At 35.5% G+C, this 18180-nt stretch overlaps 3 protein-coding genes across 3 annotated transcripts; 1 reads left to right on the top strand and 2 right to left on the bottom strand.

Moving 5' to 3' along the window:
* Nucleotides 1–7700: 7700 nt before the first annotated feature.
* On the bottom strand, nucleotides 7701–9707 carry LOC120337473 (inactive peptidyl-prolyl cis-trans isomerase FKBP6-like). Its single transcript, XM_039405253.2, has one exon. It carries the CDS (start codon nucleotides 9565–9567, stop codon nucleotides 8107–8109), a length of 1461 nt encoding a protein of 486 aa, XP_039261187.1. The 5' UTR covers nucleotides 9568–9707; the 3' UTR covers nucleotides 7701–8106.
* Nucleotides 9708–11498: 1791 nt separating this feature from the next.
* Nucleotides 11499–13264, top strand: LOC120338084 (uncharacterized). The gene is made up of 2 exons (XM_039406018.2): nucleotides 11499–11890; nucleotides 12980–13264. The coding sequence occupies exons 1-2, from the start codon at nucleotides 11599–11601 to the stop codon at nucleotides 13237–13239; spliced, it is 552 nt and encodes a 183-aa protein (XP_039261952.2). The 5' UTR covers nucleotides 11499–11598; the 3' UTR covers nucleotides 13240–13264.
* Nucleotides 13265–16546: 3282 nt separating this feature from the next.
* LOC120337108 (ubiquitin-conjugating enzyme E2 A) lies at nucleotides 16547–18130 on the bottom strand. The gene has a single exon (XM_039404829.2). It carries the CDS (start codon nucleotides 18091–18093, stop codon nucleotides 17623–17625), a length of 471 nt encoding a protein of 156 aa, XP_039260763.2. The 5' UTR covers nucleotides 18094–18130; the 3' UTR covers nucleotides 16547–17622.
* Nucleotides 18131–18180: the final 50 nt, after the last annotated feature.

The following is an 18180-nucleotide window of genomic DNA, read 5'->3' as shown; positions in this document are numbered from 1 at the left end:
AACAAAATATGCATATAACATTTTGTTGCAACAGAAAATTAGGAAATTTGTGGTTTCAAAAAGTATGCATGTACAACAATGCTTAGGTTTAACATGTAATATCAAATGGAAAAGTATATGGCAAGTGCCAGTATCTAATAAAACTAAAGAATTGTGTTGGAAGATCTTGCATAATGAGCTGCCAGTGGGTAGCAAAATAAAATATTGGTTTGATGATGATAATGGAAATTGTGTGCTATGTAATACAAATAGTCAAGAAACAGTCTATCATCTATTTTATGATTGTGACTATGTCAAAAGATTTTGGCATTGGTGTGAATTACCAGTAAATATTTTGTCATCATCAAATTAATTTTTCACACAGGAGTTAGACAGTATTTCAATATCAATAATCATGGCACGTGGTAAACATGCAGTTTGGCAATTTAGAAATTCTGTGAAATATGACAAAATACTTGACATGCAATTTGAACTGAGAACTATGATAAAATGTAAGATAATTGGAGTTTTAGGGGTAATAAAAAAATCCCTTGAGACATGAAATATTATGTGGGGGAATGATAGAATATCTGCTTGATAAATCAATAATGCTTTGAGAAATTTAGAGTGGATTATATTTGTTTCTCCTGTACCGATGTTGGACATCCCAGAAGGACAAATGCAATATGTTTGTTACATGAATTTGCTCAAAGAAACGGTCAACGTATCAGTTATAACGAGTCAATGAGTGGACCAGTCCATAAAAGAAGGTTTAGAATGGATGTCAAGCTTGGAAGTCAGAATTTTTTTGGACCTGAAGCGTCATCCAAGAAAGAGGCAAAATTAAAAGCAGCCGAGGTTGCACTTGGAAATTTGCGAATTTGTGGATCTACTCTAAGGAATCCTGCAATTAAAAGAGTAGACGGAGCTATCTCACTTCCACAAGCAAAAGTTCCAAAATTAGCATACGGAGATGAACATGTTCGAAATATTATCAAATCATTTATTTCCTATGGCTTTATTCCGGATATCACAATTTTCCTCGTCCTCCGTGTTTGTTCCGTCGTTTCCTCCTGTACCAATGTTGAAGGAGGAAAAAACGCAGTATCTTTGTTACATGAAATTGCCCAGAGAAATATTCAACCTCTGGTTTATACTGAGTTCAAGAGTGGACCAGACCATAAAACAAGGTTTAGAATAGATGCCAAGCTTGAAAATAAAAAAATTTCTGGAACTGAAGCGTCAACCAAGAAAGAGGCAAAAATAAAAGCAGCCGAGGTTGCACTTGAAACTTGGCGTAGTTCTGTCATGAACCAGGCTGGATCTGCTCTAAGGAATCTTCTTGATGAAACAGAGTCGGATGAGACAGAATCTTGTGCAATAGAGATAAAAAATCCTAAAAAATCTATCCAAAATGAGCCGATCGACCTTACGTCCGCTGAGGAAGATTTGAGACAGAGTTGGCTCAAAACGACGCTGTAAAAGACATGCCTGCTCATGATACCCAACCAATCCCTGAATCCCAGTCAATGATTGGTTCTGAGAGCGACCCCTCGAATGAAGAGATCCTAATTCCTAATACTCAGCCAATGAGTTATGGGACACAAGGTGTCACTATGAAGTAAGACTGCTGTTTTGGGGGATCCCCAACTTTCGATCAATAAGTCTTCAGTCTCTGACCGATATTCTCGTTTATCATTTTACTGAAAATTACACAAAAAATATTGAGTTCATCATGATACTAATGATAATAGGACTAAAATAGCTTCTACAAGCATTGAAAGAGTCTGTGCAATTGTGCAATTTTCAAAATTGCAATAATTTAGATAAAACTGCACATACGTTATCATTGAAAAAAAAAAAGATTGCTAACTCCTAGGTGGTTTACGTAACCGCTGGTCGGGTATAGCTGCCACTGCCATCAAGTTCATACATTCAAAACTAATAATAACCGGTTAACTATACCCATACCCGACATTGACTGGTCAGAGGACGAGAGACCGTGGTCTTCACATGATCAAACCGTTTTACGGCTTTCCTATCAACTGGGATAATATTGAAAGATTATTACTTACTTCAACAAACTCTTGATTCGTGAGATTCGCTTTTCCCTTATTCGCTTATGCTCGTATTCATGGCATAACCTAAATAATAAAATACAAGTTAGGAAACTGGCGAACCCGAAATATTCCATCCAATTAAAAAAACGCTTCAGCGCAGAAATCCTTGCCAATGTTCTTTTATAAGTATTAATATTTTACTAACACAGAGACACCTAATGTGGATATGATGTTACAGCTCGGAATAAATGATAGCAATTAATTTTAGTGTGAATTCAATTTATAAACACGAGCCCTTCTCAACTATGAGAACTACTTTATTTGTTCAGTCTTCAATGGATCGTTTGTTGTAAAGTGTAGATAAATTACATGTTTGACTCAGACGTAACGGACGTCCTACATTCATTTCAAAATCAGTTTTCAGCTTCCAATGAATACATTCAAAGACAAATCTCAAACCCCGACAATTTCTGTAACACAAACATCGGATTCTGATTATGCCCGTTAGATATTGTTTTTAAAAAGACAAATTTTATGTTTCTTTTCAACGTAAAAACATAATTTATCTAAGTTTCTTACGAAACGATCGGAAAGACACTCATCTTGCTTCACAAATAAAACGGCTGTTTCTATCAAATGAACTTAATCATCATTTTAAATTTATAAAATACAAACAAAAAGATCGGTATAATACCGTGGTGAACAACGACAAAAAATTCTTACAGGAAAGACAATGATTGTGTTGATAAAAACTTACTTTCAGTTTAATTGTCCTGTATGTTAGAATACAGTTATGCTGAAGATCCACCTCCTATCCACTTCCGTCTGCACATGCATATTAATACAACATAAAATTGAAGGGTAGGTTAGTTGTGGAGAATTTCGCAATTCGAATTGCTATTGAGACATAAAATTGGGTCTGGCCTACTTCTTTCGGGGCGTGAATTACTTATTGCGTAAGAGAGTTTCTTTTTCTTTTTTATCATTGTTTGTCAACAAAAATAATCTCGGTGGTCGATAGAAAAACTACTAGGGTATTATTGGTTTTACAAAATACGAAAATTGAATAAAATGAAACGAATTTAACCGAACTGCAGATGCATAGTGATCAATACCAACCTAATACTTCATACTTAACTGAATAAATGTTCGTCAACTGCATTTCTTTCAGCAGATCCCGATGCCAGCATTTCCAAATTTGTGGTTCAATTCCACCTCGAATCAATAATTTTAGGTCTAATATTAGTCTAACTGCATTAGTAAACATAACTGTAAAAACATAAAATCGCCTGCAAGGGAACGAGAAAACTGCAAATAAAGCCAGATCACATTAATTGTCGTTAGAATAATTATCTATAGAACAGACAAAACGACGGATACATTGAAAATCTACTCAAAATGTAAAGTTAGATGCACTTACAACAAATGTACGTTTCTCAGCGCAAGAGCCCATTAATATAAAACTTTCATAGGTAATCAGATTTATGTTAAGTTTAATATAATAAGACGATACAATGACACTTACGAAATCATAAAACTTCCAAGACTGTATATATATTATATTGCCCACGCTTGTGTACTTATGGCTTTAAGTCTGAAATTTGCCTAATTCATTAAAATGTTCAGTTTCATGTATGGTTTACAGCAATTTCATTTCTGTGTTGATTTGTATTAACATTCAAAATATGAAGGTTCATAGACTCGATATAGTAATATAACTCCTTCAGTACTCGTTCGTACAATCTGATTTCTTGAAATTTTGGACACCTTTGCATTAGCGAACTTTCATATTTATTTTGTGCAGCTTTGTTTCTGGAAGATTTGTATTTTTGTGTCAAAGTACGTCTGTGTGTTATTTCTAGGAGTTGTTGTTGTTGTCAATATTATCGTTTTTTTTTTAATACTGTTAGCGCAGCTGATTATGTAAATGTCCTTAAAATAAAGAAAATTTTGTTCTCGAAATTGTTTTTTGGACGAATTATATGAAAGCTTGCTTGGTTATGTTATTTATTTCAAATTTACCTGACTTTAAAGCTTTCCTTTCCTACATAGGTTGGCCTTTTTACACAGTTTCTGCATTCTGCTGATCTGAACTTAAAATTTTGAAATGAAATGGTTTTCAACTTTTATCGATTATAACATATCTGCTCATTTTCTCGCGTTTTAATCTTTATTTAATAAAACCACTGAAGATAAGAATATATATTTTTTGTGTTACATTTGGGTTTCTTCTGAGCTGTTAGGCACGGCGACCTATTTACTACCTGGGAACATAAAAAGTACATTAGGGTGGACGTAACTCGCGTACCCTCCTTTAAGTGGCGTGTATTATGTATAGTTTGATGACGGATCAGCTTTGAGTCGCGGCTGCCAAGAAATCACATACCTGGAACAGTAACACATGCATATTTTGATCCGACTTGGAACGCACGCGATAAGTTGACGTGATGGTTTGGGCCGCAAGTATGAGGTAGGACTCCTCAACCCATTTTTTTGACATAAATTATATATGAAGAATTCCAGTCAGTCGACGAATAAGAGAATATTGACTAGCTTATTTCAAGGCAAATATTACTGACATCTTGACTCTGCAAGCTGTATCACAGTTAATAATAACGCTAGCAAGGAGTAGGCAATAAATATTGTAGAAACACGTATGGCTTCAATGTAGTTTTGCTACAACAATATGTAACTATAAGAATTATAATTAACAAAATTAATTGTCTATTAAATGTGAATTTATTGTATCGATTCTAATCGCAAACGACATTTGAGTACTGTAAAATTTGCCTTTGTCCGTTCTGACGCATCCCATTCGTGCTTGCCAGTGAGTCAGAGTTATTTAATTTATTACTTGAGCAGAAAACACCCAACCTTAGATTTTCGGTGATAAATATGGAAATAACGTTAACCAGTACTGAAAATTAAAAGCGGTAATATGCTTATGCGAAATCGCTGTATCACGAATCAAGATACGCTTTTTGTCTAAGAGTCGTAAATTTGGCCTGACCAGTAGGGTTTTGTTTTTTCTTAATTCTAAAAAACATCGTGTTTTAAAACAAAGGCTTGTTTTAAATCAATTTTTTTTCTGTATTTTTTTATTGAAATACCCCTTGCATCGCCGCGAAACTACGCCAAAACGTCGCATTCTGGCAGCTGCACAAGCAGCCGGAATTATAATTTCAAAAATTTAAGTAAAATTTTTAAATTTGAATTTGACTTCGTACTTGCGTACATTTATAGCCACGTTTGTATCTCCACCAAAGTCATAAGATTATACTCGGAATGTTTGGCCGAGATATCAAAGAGGCGTTTTAAGTAAGAAAAATCATGAAAATCAGCTCACGAGCCCACTACAAAAGCAATTAGATCAAGTGCAGCCCTTCCGCAAAACAAGTGGGTTGCGATAATGAAGAATATGCTTATATCGGCGGTAATCTACTGATATAAACGACGAGACACCCTAGCCTAGCCTATGTTAATTGTGGGAGTCCTCTGATGCAAAGACCCCACAACAAATCTGTTATGGCGCCATAATATGGATTTTGAGTTCATGTATTGACATTTCCCTCGTAAAATGAAGGCATTATTACGGTAAATACTGTTCGGTTAATTTATGCTTAGCATACTTTGTTTTCAAGGTTGAAGTGATAGAGTTTTTCAAGGTTATACAAACTCATTTCACTTTAATGGCTTATCGGTTGCGCCTTACTGCGCCAACCACTGAACTACAGTTTGAGAAGGTGTACATGAGCCGCCATCGATATTTGTGGCGTTTTGAAAGATTTATTGCAAATAAGAAGCGCTTGGCAAGTTTTTACGTCCATTTTTCTTCAATCTATTTGATACAAAAAAATCAAATAGTACAGCCATTTTGAACAAAACAAGCAAAAAAAAACTTGATTTAAAACAATTGTTCTAATACAATTCTTTTTGAACAAATCCCTACTGACCAGGAAACCTCAAGCAACATACATGTACCTACCTCCACCAACATCTATAACGGAAACTTTCAAAATTTGTTTTTTTGGTGAGTAATTACAAAACTGTCAACATGCAGACAAGTCGGCTAGAATTTGGGACGATATATGTGCCTTCCTAATAAAAATTTGAATGAATACTTGTTAAGCAGGAAAGGTGCGGGAGAGTTTTTTTAGAAGAGTCGAAACTCAATTGCTCGGACTTTCTCAAAGCAATATATCTCCTTAAAAATGAAGCAACATTGTTGGGCTTGAAAGACTAGGCCGTATAAATCTTTGAGAAATTTTTAACGTTTGAAAAATAATTATTCGCGATTGTGAATATATAAAAATAATCGTAGTTACAAGTTGTTCCTCAGGACAAATATTAGTTTGCGCAAATATATAAAAAGAATGAATATCTGCTGACAGGCCAATAAGTAGAGTATTTCCCCAAATATGATAATCAGATCACTAACCCGGGATTCGTCACGAACTAACCCACAGCGAGACTTATAACTAAGTGAATAACTCGACACACAATTCTCGGATGACTTTTAACCTCGACTTGATTCGTGGTTTAAAATAATTATTCCTAATTAATTAATTTTTATTTCCAACAGAACAACACCAATACCACTATTATAGCAAGAATGGTTACTCTAAAATTCACGATTGTATTTGGAGAATTTTCAAGTTCAAGGCTTCAATTGACAATTTTAATGACGTCACACCTCTAATTATTACTGCACAGACCACCCTCAATGTAAAAAATGTTACTTTTTCCGACGGAAATGCACGTAGAAAGACGTAAACATTCCAATGCGCGCCGTTACGCGTGAAAAGTATCATTAATTTTACGTTTTTCTCGCGTTTAAATTTTTTTTATACCTCTGTCAAGTATGGTGCAGTCGAAATCATATTTACCAAAACATCACAGCGCCAGGGATGGTATGTATGACTGAAAATACATGCTAAACCAATAATAAATAAGTCATTATAAAGGAGGTAATCAAGAAAATTTCGGGCGACCCAATTTGGGTTGGGAAACACTGATGGTTAAATTAGAGAGGATATATTCAAATATACAGTATACAGGGTATTGAATATACCCAACCACAGACTACCATGTGCAGTAATTTTCGAAATAGTTTCATTAATTTCAACGAAATAAATGACAAACCATTATAGTAGTCCTAAATATGTCTTTTTGATCATATGAATTGAAAATGAATAAAAACAGTACTTATATAACGAATTTACTGTTTGTTCTGACAAGGGCTGTGGTGCGGAGTCGAGAGAATTCACGCCAAATTTTGAGCCATTTAGAAAGAAGAAAATTATGTTTTCCTAAGTCAAAACGATTAAGTAATTCTCTCTTGAGCAGCGAATCAACTTTTACATTACATTTCTGTGTACCGCGAAGAGATAAAATCGCAAACTGATTCCGACTCTTCTAATTAACTTGGTCTTCATAGACGAGTGTATTTTTTTGAAATTGCACAGTATCATCCAAGTTATGGAAAATATAGGCAAATTGTTCCGCTAACTTGTTCTATTTAAGTTACAGTCACGCCCTAAAGCACCAACTAAGTTGGCATTGTTGTTAGAAATGCAAGTATGTGTTGGATGGGTGTTTCCACAAGCAACTGCCAAATTCAACTTCCACGTTTTTTCGTAGAATAGATGAAAAAGACAAAGATATATTATTATTTTTTATTGAAAAGAAATTTTCCATGAAATCCTAATCGAAAGTATTTATATGTCGATACACGATTATTAAAACACCTTGAAATCAAGCATGTTAAAATGGATTGATGAATCATAAAAAATGTAGAAAGAAACAATGGGCAGTGATGGCAAAACAAAAAATCATCTGTCTACACAAATTGGCACTCATATCAATTAGTAGTGATTTTAATGGGTGGAGGTGTCGGGTGTTATACTACAACTCATACAACAAGAAAAGAAATCGAACTTATTCAACTTTGTGTTCACACTGTTATTATTTTTGACATTTCCGCAAGTGATATCGAATGGCAACATCAGCAACCAATTCCAATTTATACTGACAAAGTGTAAAGGTATTCAGGCAAATAGCTGAAAAATTATTGAAACTTCGGTTTAGTGATTTTCAGTTGTTTTGGCTTCCCTGGCTTGTCTATCAATTCCACATCTAGTCTCATTTCTTCTGCAGTATTTGCTGCACAAAGAATTTCGTGTTGTGTAAATGCTGATATGGGAATACCGAGCTCTAGAATTGCGTTATTTTTCTTGAAATCTTCCAGTCGGCCTTTGATGACCGACTGGAACGATGACATTGCTATGCCCTGTTGTTGTTTAGTTGACGTGACCTTCGTGCGCGGTGTTGGAATCCCGTTTTGCGTGACGTTTACATGTCCACTAAACATTTTCTTATACATGCCTACTTCGGCGTTACGAAAACGTTCCTCGGTCTTGTCGATCAGCTTCAACTCTTTGGTTATGTCATCAGAAGTCGGCGCAAATTTACGAGCACGCAACATATACTTCCTTGCCTCCTTGAAATCACCAATATGACGTAACGCTTTACCAACGATAAACAACGCTTTTGCGTGGTCAGGGTCGTATTCCAAAACGCGTCTGCCGGCTGCGAGAGCTTTTCCAAAATTACCCAGTCGAAGACAGCAAAGCGCCATGTTTTGATATGATTTGCTAACAATTTTTATCATTTCGACCTCTTCATTTTCGTCTTTAAGTCGCACAGATTCCATTGCGTTGATACATCTCATGAATTTATGCTGAGCTTTAATGTATTGCTTCTGATGGAAAAGATCATTTCCTTCATTTTTCTCCGCTTTAGCAACTTCAAGCATTTTGCTGAATGTAAATTCTTGTCTGTTATAATTCATACCCTCACATTCATCAAGAATAGATGATTCTGTAAATCCCAGAAGCTCTACTTCAAACAGTATTGTTGCATTAGAGGGGATGCGTGGTGGACATCCCATTTCACCATACGCGTATTCAGGACACACTAAAAACCTGGATTTTTCCTTCTTACGCATGGAAGCTATTCCTAGATCAAGGCCTGGAATTACTAGTCCTTTCCCTAAAGTTATTTTCAACTCCTTCCCCTGCAGATAGCTTGAATCATATGGCTCACTCATGTCTTCCAAAAAAGCATGATAGTGCGCTCTGATCCGTGAATCTGCTGGAACAACTCCACCAACGCCCTCACTCAGTATGGCTTTTTTCACGCCGCCATCTTCTGTTACGTTTTTCATTTTCGCCTTTAATCTGTCAAACATTGGAACTGATTCATCGTCGTCTGAGGCAGCACATAGCTCTTCCAAAATGTATGAACATTTTGACATGTCTGGCGAATCGAAATATTTGTCCTCTTGCTGTATTCTTTCGTCGACATTTTCAGAAATTTCATCAGTGCAAAACTCAAGTACTGCACCTTCATGGCCAGCTTCCCTCAGATCACTTACACAAACTCCGTGTTTAACTGGCTTTGTTGGACCAAATATTCCATATTTTGGCAAATTGTCAATCGGATCATCGTTATTTCTTTTCTCTGCCATGATTTAGCTAACAACGTGGAGCGCGCAAAAACCTCCGCAACAAGAATTGGCACGTGCGTGACACTGAAGCAGCTTTCAAGAACCTGTATGTTTACAACGACGGGGATTTCCCTACACCGCCGACAGTCGTTGACCGCCAACTAGGATTAGTTCGGATACCCATAATTTATACTATCCGGATAACGGATATATCCGGGTATTTCGTACTTTAACTATCCGGTTAACCGAATAGTTACTGCTAATTTCAGAGAACCGATTTCACAAGATTTTTGCGTCGAATTGACTAAAAACCACCACACAGTTCTATTGTAAATACTTATATATGTATTATTTAGCTCGAATAAAAATGATTTTGCATTTTGATGTTGCATGTGTCAATAAATAAATATTTAAGCTCTGTAATCGTACAGAAGTACAGCTGAATAATATAATGAAATTTTTTTTTGGGTACTGTGTCCTAATTGTCTTTCCCTCGACTGCTAAGTTATTTTCTCATATTCAAATCCTATGTGAAGATTTATATTATTTCTACTTTATTGTTAATTTTTTTATATAAGTTTCTTTTTGTGTCTAGAGCATATTTTCTTTAAATTTTGACTTGTACTAAATTTTGGTGTCGCAGACTCACGATGACCATTTCTTTAAGCTTTTAAGTTCAATTAGTTTAGAATAGATTTATTTCGGCTGGTATATCTATTGATTCGATTGATACGTGGAAATTTGAAAAAACATATATACCAAAGTTAAAAGCAAGCACATAACATTTGGTCGTGTACTCAAAATTTTGAAATGCTACACAGATTACATGGAATCGGAAGTGTTGTGAAATAAGTCCTCAACATTCAAACTGGTTTACATCATGATGAAATGCGTTCCTTCAATACACGCCAACAACTAAAAGCCACACCCGACGAAAAAGCAACAAACTCACACCCACCCAACCAATGCTTTTCAACTGAATTCGTTTTAGTTAGTCTTGCTTAAACTGTACCTCCAGTTCAAATCTAACTTTATAAAGCAAATGAACTCTTCTAATAAGCGCAATATTTACATTTGTTCTGCGTGTTTTGTGGTGTAATAGTGAAGTTCACTCCAGCATTCTACGGATGGCTAAAATATAGGCAGATTAGAGTGGGGAAAAGTTGTTATTATATGCTCTGGGAGATGTCAATCGCCACTCAACAAAAAATATAAAAATCGCTAATGCGCATATGCATTATTTATACTGCTCCATTATCCGGTTAACCGTCACAATAATATCCGGATATCAGATAGCAAAATAACTCTTGGTTAACCGGTTATCCGGTTAACCGCTATCCGGATAATCCAACCCTACCGCCAACTCCTGGCGAAGATTTTTGTGGTTTTAATATTGTAAATTTAGATACCTTGTGCATGATGTTAAAGTACGAGATAACAATATTACCATGTATCGACGATTGATATCCAAATTTGAATGAAATATTGAATTGCATGTCTCCCTTTTATTATTTACTCACTGCAACGCACCGCGTATACGGATTATATCGTTACGTAACAATAGCGTTTTTGAGTATTTTCCTGTTGCCAGTTCCTAAATTTCACGCTTTCGAGTATTTTTATGCGTTTAGATAGAAAAGTTATGTTTTATTTTTAAACATATCATCAAATATAATGTGATTTGTTCATGTATCAACATCTACTTTTAGAATTTGGTAATGAATGTTCACACTTGTTTACAAGTTGAGGATTCTTCACGACGTGTATTTAAGTAGCCAGAACAGTTTGGAGGTAACAAATGATTCTCGCTTTCAAATTTTATTATTAAATCTTTTAATATGCAATGTATATATGATTTGTGCAAATGTTGTTTGTTTAATACATTTGATACACATTTTTTGTTACATCTTTGTAACACACACCTGACAACTATACTAGTCTACTGTCATTCTGTTTGGCATTCGACATAAATCAAAATCCGATATTCGGCACTGATGCGTCTTGGTTTGGCCTATCAATCTGGTAGGATTTGTCCTCGTTCACGTTGGAGGCATGTCTAAAACAAAAACAGCAAAGCGTCGAGGTAAAGTAAAATATCAGTCGGCGTACAATGTACCAACCAAACGAAATGAAGTCAAAAATCCTATGAAAGGACAGTGTAGACGTGGGAATTTAACAACTGAACAAAGGAAAATCAACAGTCCTCTTCAACCAATGGATGTCGTGTATGGAATCATGATGTTTATAATCATGTATCCACGACGGGTTGCTAATGAATACGACAATGAAGTTTCAGATGATTTTTCCGTTCTACTAAACGGATTATGTATGTTCGTTATAACAGGTAACTAATTTATACTGAAGATTGACAGAAAATGATAATATTCCAGCGTCTGGCCATCTTCTTTTTCCTTGTCAAATTATTAACGAATATATTAAACATTTGTTGGCAAGCTGCTCTGGTATATCTGTCTTCCAAAAACTACTGTAACGTCTGGGAGGAACTGATTTAGCAAAAAATGAATTATCGGCGACTCTGGTCCCGTTATAAATGACTGACCATCAAAGCAGTCTGACCAGCGGAGGTGGTTATCTACAACAGGGGTGTGCAAATTGCGCCCGCGGAGGAATGCCAATTTTGAATGATGTGCGGCTCGCGAAACAAGCTTTTAATTTAATTTGGTATGTGTGCAAGTATAATGTATTTAACCCTTACATATTAATAGCATGTAACATGCATGTATGGAACGAATGCTTTATTGCTGTTGTGAAACATAAAGTGACCTATTTTGTGAAATGTTATATGCTATTAATATGAAAGGATCAAATACATTATAATCCATAGTTACACAATGAACATTCGCCAAGTAATTCCAATTACTTTTGCACTGCAAATCCTAGACCAAAGACCAATGTATTATCTATGACGTTACAGCTATGCCCTAACAGCTAGCTTGTCCGATCAACGCATGGTACAAGAACAATAACTAAATTTTTGTGCCTACAACTACTAGAAGGCTTATGTTAAATGAAAGGTTCGGCCCGCGGTTCCACCTAGTTATTTCTATCTGGCCCTCCTGTATTTAAATGTTGAACACCCCTGATCTACAAGATTACTAAAAAGTACGGATACAGCGTGGTTTTTTAGATGGCCATTATTAGCTTAAGTGCATTTGTATATTAATACATGACATAATATTTCTCACGTTTTAAAAAATTTTCCTTCTCTAGAATTCTCCATTTTTAATTAGTGTGTATTATAAAGTTTTCGAAAAACATAACAACAATCACGTGTCAATAATCACCTTCTATGTCAGGAGTGGACAAAATCTTTATTTTTTTCCACAAGGGTCCTAATTTGCCAACTCAGTTCTAGGCATTCCTGGTAGGTTAATTACCCCGCAAATTAAAAAAAACTAGATATATTCAACAGGAATAGCCGCTCTGTACGTCAATTGGAGATTGAAAGGATTTGTTAACAAGCTCATAATGTTTATGACTGCGATCTGCTTGCTTCTGGGATGTATTTGGCTGATAGCTGGATTCTTAGAATACTACGAACTCGGGCACCAAGAGCATGGAATCAATTTACAGGATTGTCACATACCAGGCTACATTACGGTACCTAAGAATGGCGTCATTTGTTGCGCAAGTTTTATTCTTGTTTTATTCATATCTAGTTCATTTTACTGAATAAAATTTACATTTTTTAAAGTTACTTTTTTGTCCACATGCAATGGGATTTTCAACATCGCCCCGATCTGGTAATCGAACGGTTGGCAGTATTTCACCATATCGTATGAGGAAGGCTGTCCAACCGGCGGGCCGCATGTGGCCCGCCGGACTGTTCTTTGCGGCCCGCCCTATTAAGTTTGAAAGCAGACTTTTAGATTTTCATCATGTTAGCTTAAGTATGTTTTGTGAAGTTGGTGTGATTATTCCTGCCATCTATCTACATCCAAATGCCGGTTCTTATTATTACGTATGTGTCAAGTCTTGCGCCCTGGTGGGCATTTATATTTTTTCCGTATTTCTCGCAGAACTGTGCGTTCTGTTCGACGAACGCTGGGCGCAATTATAGGAACGAATTTGGAGCCTAAATTTGCAAATTAATTTATTTTTTATTTATTTCTTTATTGTCGGCTTTGATAGTCTTCATCGCCAACGTAAAATGAAAAGTCGACAATATCTGTGGTAGTGGATCCAGGACTCGTTGTCCCATTATGTTTGTATTTTTGTTTATGATTTCTTCATCACTAATTAATTAATAACTCGCTAATTATATGACATAATTCATCCAAAATCAATAGGCTTCTGGTCCGAGATATGATGAATGCACATGCAAAATTTGGATCAGATTCAACCTTCAACGCCTTCGTGAGATATCGCGTGCATCTAACAGACATACATACAGACAGACAAATACCTATCAACATACTTACCGATTAAAATCGATAAGTAATAATTACTATGTGTTAAAAATACACAACAATTACAGACTTCTTGGCTTGCCTAACTTCTCTAAAATTCACTACCATTACCTTTGGACAACCACCAGGTCAAAAATACAGTTTACACAATGGAGAAGTGCAAATGAATTTATGTAGATTTGTAGCATAAAAAAGTCGTTCAATTGTAAATAGTAATTATGCATGTGGACTTTTCCCGGCCCCTGAGCGCTGAAAAATAAAGTCCCTAATGACGTTTGCGATTGCATTTTGTTCGAATCTCCGATTGTTTTGCCCTCATTTCTGTCAACAAATATTTTGTGCCGCGAAGACATGATAATTACTTTTTTGCGTTCTCGCATGGAACCATGACTCCTGTGTGAAAAACGAGTTAGTTTTTTTATTATTATATAATCATATCAGCGACGAGATGCTAAAGATAGAATAAAGAAGTGAATCCGCAACCAAAAATTTCTTGATGGAAAAAGCGGCATTATAAAATACTAAAACTAAAACGGAAAACACCAACGGGTTTTGTTATGGGATGGAACGCGACAGTTCAAAAACACTTTCTTGGACTTCGCAAATCTCGTATATTCCTTGTTCCCGCGGCACACCTGTAGTGTGGATCAAGCAACCATTTCAAATATTTATATCGATCATGGATTGAATTTTTTATCAACAGGAAAACCAACACATATCCGTTGAAAAAGTCGGCTATTAACGAGTGGTGTAATCTCAACAACTGATTCAGGAGCCGTATCGCGGGTGTTATGGGCGATGAATATGTATTTCTGATTTACTAATATACTTTATATGTAATTTCATTGTACTAAATTGAATATATATTTATACCAGATCTTTCTAACAACAATAACTAATTAGCATGAGCGCAATATATATCAAAACTAAATATTGTCGGGCAGTTGATCTCACATCCTTATGTGGTATTTTAGATATGTAATGACTTTATTTTGTCATGAGTCGTCTCAACCGCGAGCTACCTTGAAAAAGGGGTATTATACCGTGAAAAAGCAGGCATTTTTAACGAACCGAAGACCGTTTCAGAAGACGTCGCATGGAAACCCAAGTTTAACGTAGTCTATCAGTGAGATCTAATAGGGTCATCGGTAAAATTTGTCGATTTAAGAAAATATGAATGGAAAGGCTAAATCTCCCCGAGCCACGCTTTTCCTATTACATTAAAGTTGTAATACTCAAACATATGGAAATGCCATTTTTTCTCAGCAACGTTCCGAAGAATAATTCTCTTCTGTTGGGGTTTCACAGTAATTGGTATGCATTGAGTATAGATTGGCATCGATTTGCTTTATGTTAATGTGTATGTTCACAGCGCATTAGCAATTGAGTGCTAATACGCGATTATTCATGATAATACATTAGCAGTAGAAACGTGAGTGATATAGACAACAAGACGTCATTTTTCGGAATGCAGTAATCAAACTCATCCCTTTACGAGACACAAATCTCGCTAAATCTCCTACGCGTATAGACCTAATTTTTAACAAGTTATTTCGAATGATGTAGTTTGACTAAGACGGGGTTTATTTACGTTTTATAAATTAATTGACGTCACGCTTCTGATACGTACGCTCACGTGATGTATGACCAACATCGGCGTGAAACCAACTGCTTGAACATTAACCCAGAAAGGAAGTGACGTAGATTTTTAAATGGCACCAGGTGTTATTCGTTACTACAGTCATATGAAACTAAAATCTATTGCGTCCGCATAATAAAATTACGCTCAAATGCCTATTAACAAAAGGCGCAGCTTTAATTTTTACTGTGGGCATAAAAAGGCGATGTAAATATGAGTAAAATCGTACAACATTGCGCGATATATTTGAATTTTTGGTACTCCCGCAGTGTGTGTATCAGGTTAGGGTTGGGCTATAATTTTACTCCGATTTTCCTTATTTTAATTCTATTACAAGCTCGGGGACTGTCTGTGTTAGCCAAGTTTATGTACCCCCTACCCATGGGCTTCAGTGCCATCACACAACTTGATGTAAAGTAGGCGAACAAAATCAGTCACCTCCATATTGGTACGTACACACACATCTGGAGCGCCGAATTTTTAAATCAATCTAATTTAATCTCGCTTAGTCAAGAGTCAAGAAATACACATGTCAGTTAAACAAAAACCGATGACCAAGATCTGAATTTTTTATCCACTCCCAACTGATTGTACCGAATACCAAACCAATCTTTTTCTCGAATTCTCTCTATACAATAACAGCCTTTATATTTAGATATCAAAAATGGCTGATAAATCAGCTAACGAGTACAACGCTGGACCAAACTTTACTCCATGGTTGGCACACCTTGCAAATGTCAGCAACACACTTGTGATCTTACTGCTAATGGTGGCCAAGATACTTTGGGGGCCAAGATACTTTGGGGGACATTTTGAGTGCAAGAGGAATATTGAACTCCTGAATGTTGTAGGTTTGTAGGGTGTGACAGTCTATGTTTGTCTGCCTTCCCTCATTAAATCACCCACCTAAACAATTACTGGTATATAAATATAAGTTCATAATAGAATAATTTATTTCACAGAGCAAAGAAGTTTCCAATATACAAACTATTGTATGTTGCGAGTATCATTTGTGTTGATTTAATTTGGTTTTGCCTGTGGATATCTTTTTGATAAAACCTTGAACTAGATTTTTTTTGCTTGGGTGATGGATGGCTCAAACTTCACTGTGTAAAAGTGAGCTTTTCATCATATAAAACAAGCAAGCCCAATGAAACATTTGTTTCTGATAATAAATAATATTTACAATCATAATTTCCAATATGCTAGAAAACTTGCAGAATAGTACACTCCATATAATCACCAGCAAAATTGAGACAAAAATTGAATATTATTTTTAAACATTAATTGGGAGACAAGTCACTTGGGACTTGGGAGTCAAGTTTCATTTGAGATTTTGGTATTGAGAAGCTAATTGTAATTGTAACAATGACGTTCTTTTTATATCGTCCATGCCAATATCTTGAGTGTTTAAGTGTTTATTACATATTTGCTATTCACACAGTTTAGCTTAGGCTTCAACAAAGTGCTGAGAGGTAAAGAAAAAACTAGAAGTATACAACTCATGGAAAAACCAGGAAACTATCATTGTTTTTAAATTCGTTATGATTAAGACAAATGAGCTTTTAGCGTTGTTTCAAATAGTCTGGCTCTCATGGATTCCAATATATTGAAAGACCAATATTAATCTTAAGAATCTAAATCTATGGACAGAAAACAATGTTTTGTGCAATTTATATCAACATTTTCATCAAGTAGATACATATCATGATTTTGTTTCACAATGGCTTACTGTGGAAATTATACAGAAAAATTTTATTGGTAATTATACAACCACTTTTCTATGGTGAAATATTTCTGAAGCATGCGTAGATATGACCACACCATTATGGCAGGCGCAAGCATGGGTGGTTCACTTATACCTTTACTGTACATTTTAGAAAGATAATTTTAAGCGGTTACCAAAGTTAGTTATAGTATTGTCTGCTACAATAAAGAAAAAATCTTGACAACGGTATCAATAAAACATAATGTAAAAAGCACACAAAATAAAATCGGCCAAATGGATCAACATCTACAATTACATTCTTTCCAACTTTCCTCAACGATGCAACAAACTTTTTTCTCATACTCTCGACGATTTTCTTGATACAATTGTGCAGCTTGATTATTCGCCGGGCTGTTCGGATTTGGTTCGTCCAAAAGTGATTGTATTGACGTTAAAATCGATGAAACATCGTATGTGGGACTCCATCGGTTTTGTAAAATGTCTAAGCATATTCCGCCATCAGCATAAACATTTGGGTGAAACATTTTTGAAGCAAATTTAACAGAAGGAGGCTTATTCGGATACTCCTCTGTAAATTCTATAGTCAATCGAAACGTTCCATCTTCAAAAGGTGTATCAACTGGACCAAATATTAAAGCATTCCATATCATTATATTGTTGTCAGTTGGTGCCCCACTTACTCCAGTAGGAGGATCTTCTTGCAATTTTTTAAAATCACGCATTAATCTTCTTCTAGCTGGTGTAGACATATTACTTTTTTAATTTGGTTCGCCAATTTCTTATATACTATTCAATCCCTATTTTAATCTAAATATCTGAAAAAACAACAATCTAAA

Source organism: Styela clava, chromosome 10 (assembly GCF_964204865.1).
Source record: "Styela clava chromosome 10, kaStyClav1.hap1.2, whole genome shotgun sequence".
In the NCBI taxonomy this organism is placed as follows: Eukaryota; Metazoa; Chordata; class Ascidiacea; order Stolidobranchia; family Styelidae; genus Styela; species Styela clava.
Note: the sequence above shows the minus strand (reverse complement) of the source record. Positions and strands in the feature narration are given on the sequence as shown.

What these genes read in the sequence shown, in the direction of transcription:
- LOC120337473 (XM_039405253.2), bottom strand. Translation starts at nt 9,567, where the DNA reads ATGGCAGAGAAAAGAAATAACGATGATCCGATTGACAATTTGCCAAAA.
- LOC120338084 (XM_039406018.2), top strand. Translation starts at nt 11,599, where the DNA reads ATGTCTAAAACAAAAACAGCAAAGCGTCGAGGTAAAGTAAAATATCAG. An exon ending in ATGTATGTTCGTTATAACAG is followed by an intron (nt 11,891 to 12,979) that starts GTAACTAATTTA and finishes TATATTCAACAG; the next exon opens with GAATAGCCGCTCTGTACGTC.
- LOC120337108 (XM_039404829.2), bottom strand. Translation starts at nt 18,093, where the DNA reads ATGTCTACACCAGCTAGAAGAAGATTAATGCGTGATTTTAAAAAATTG.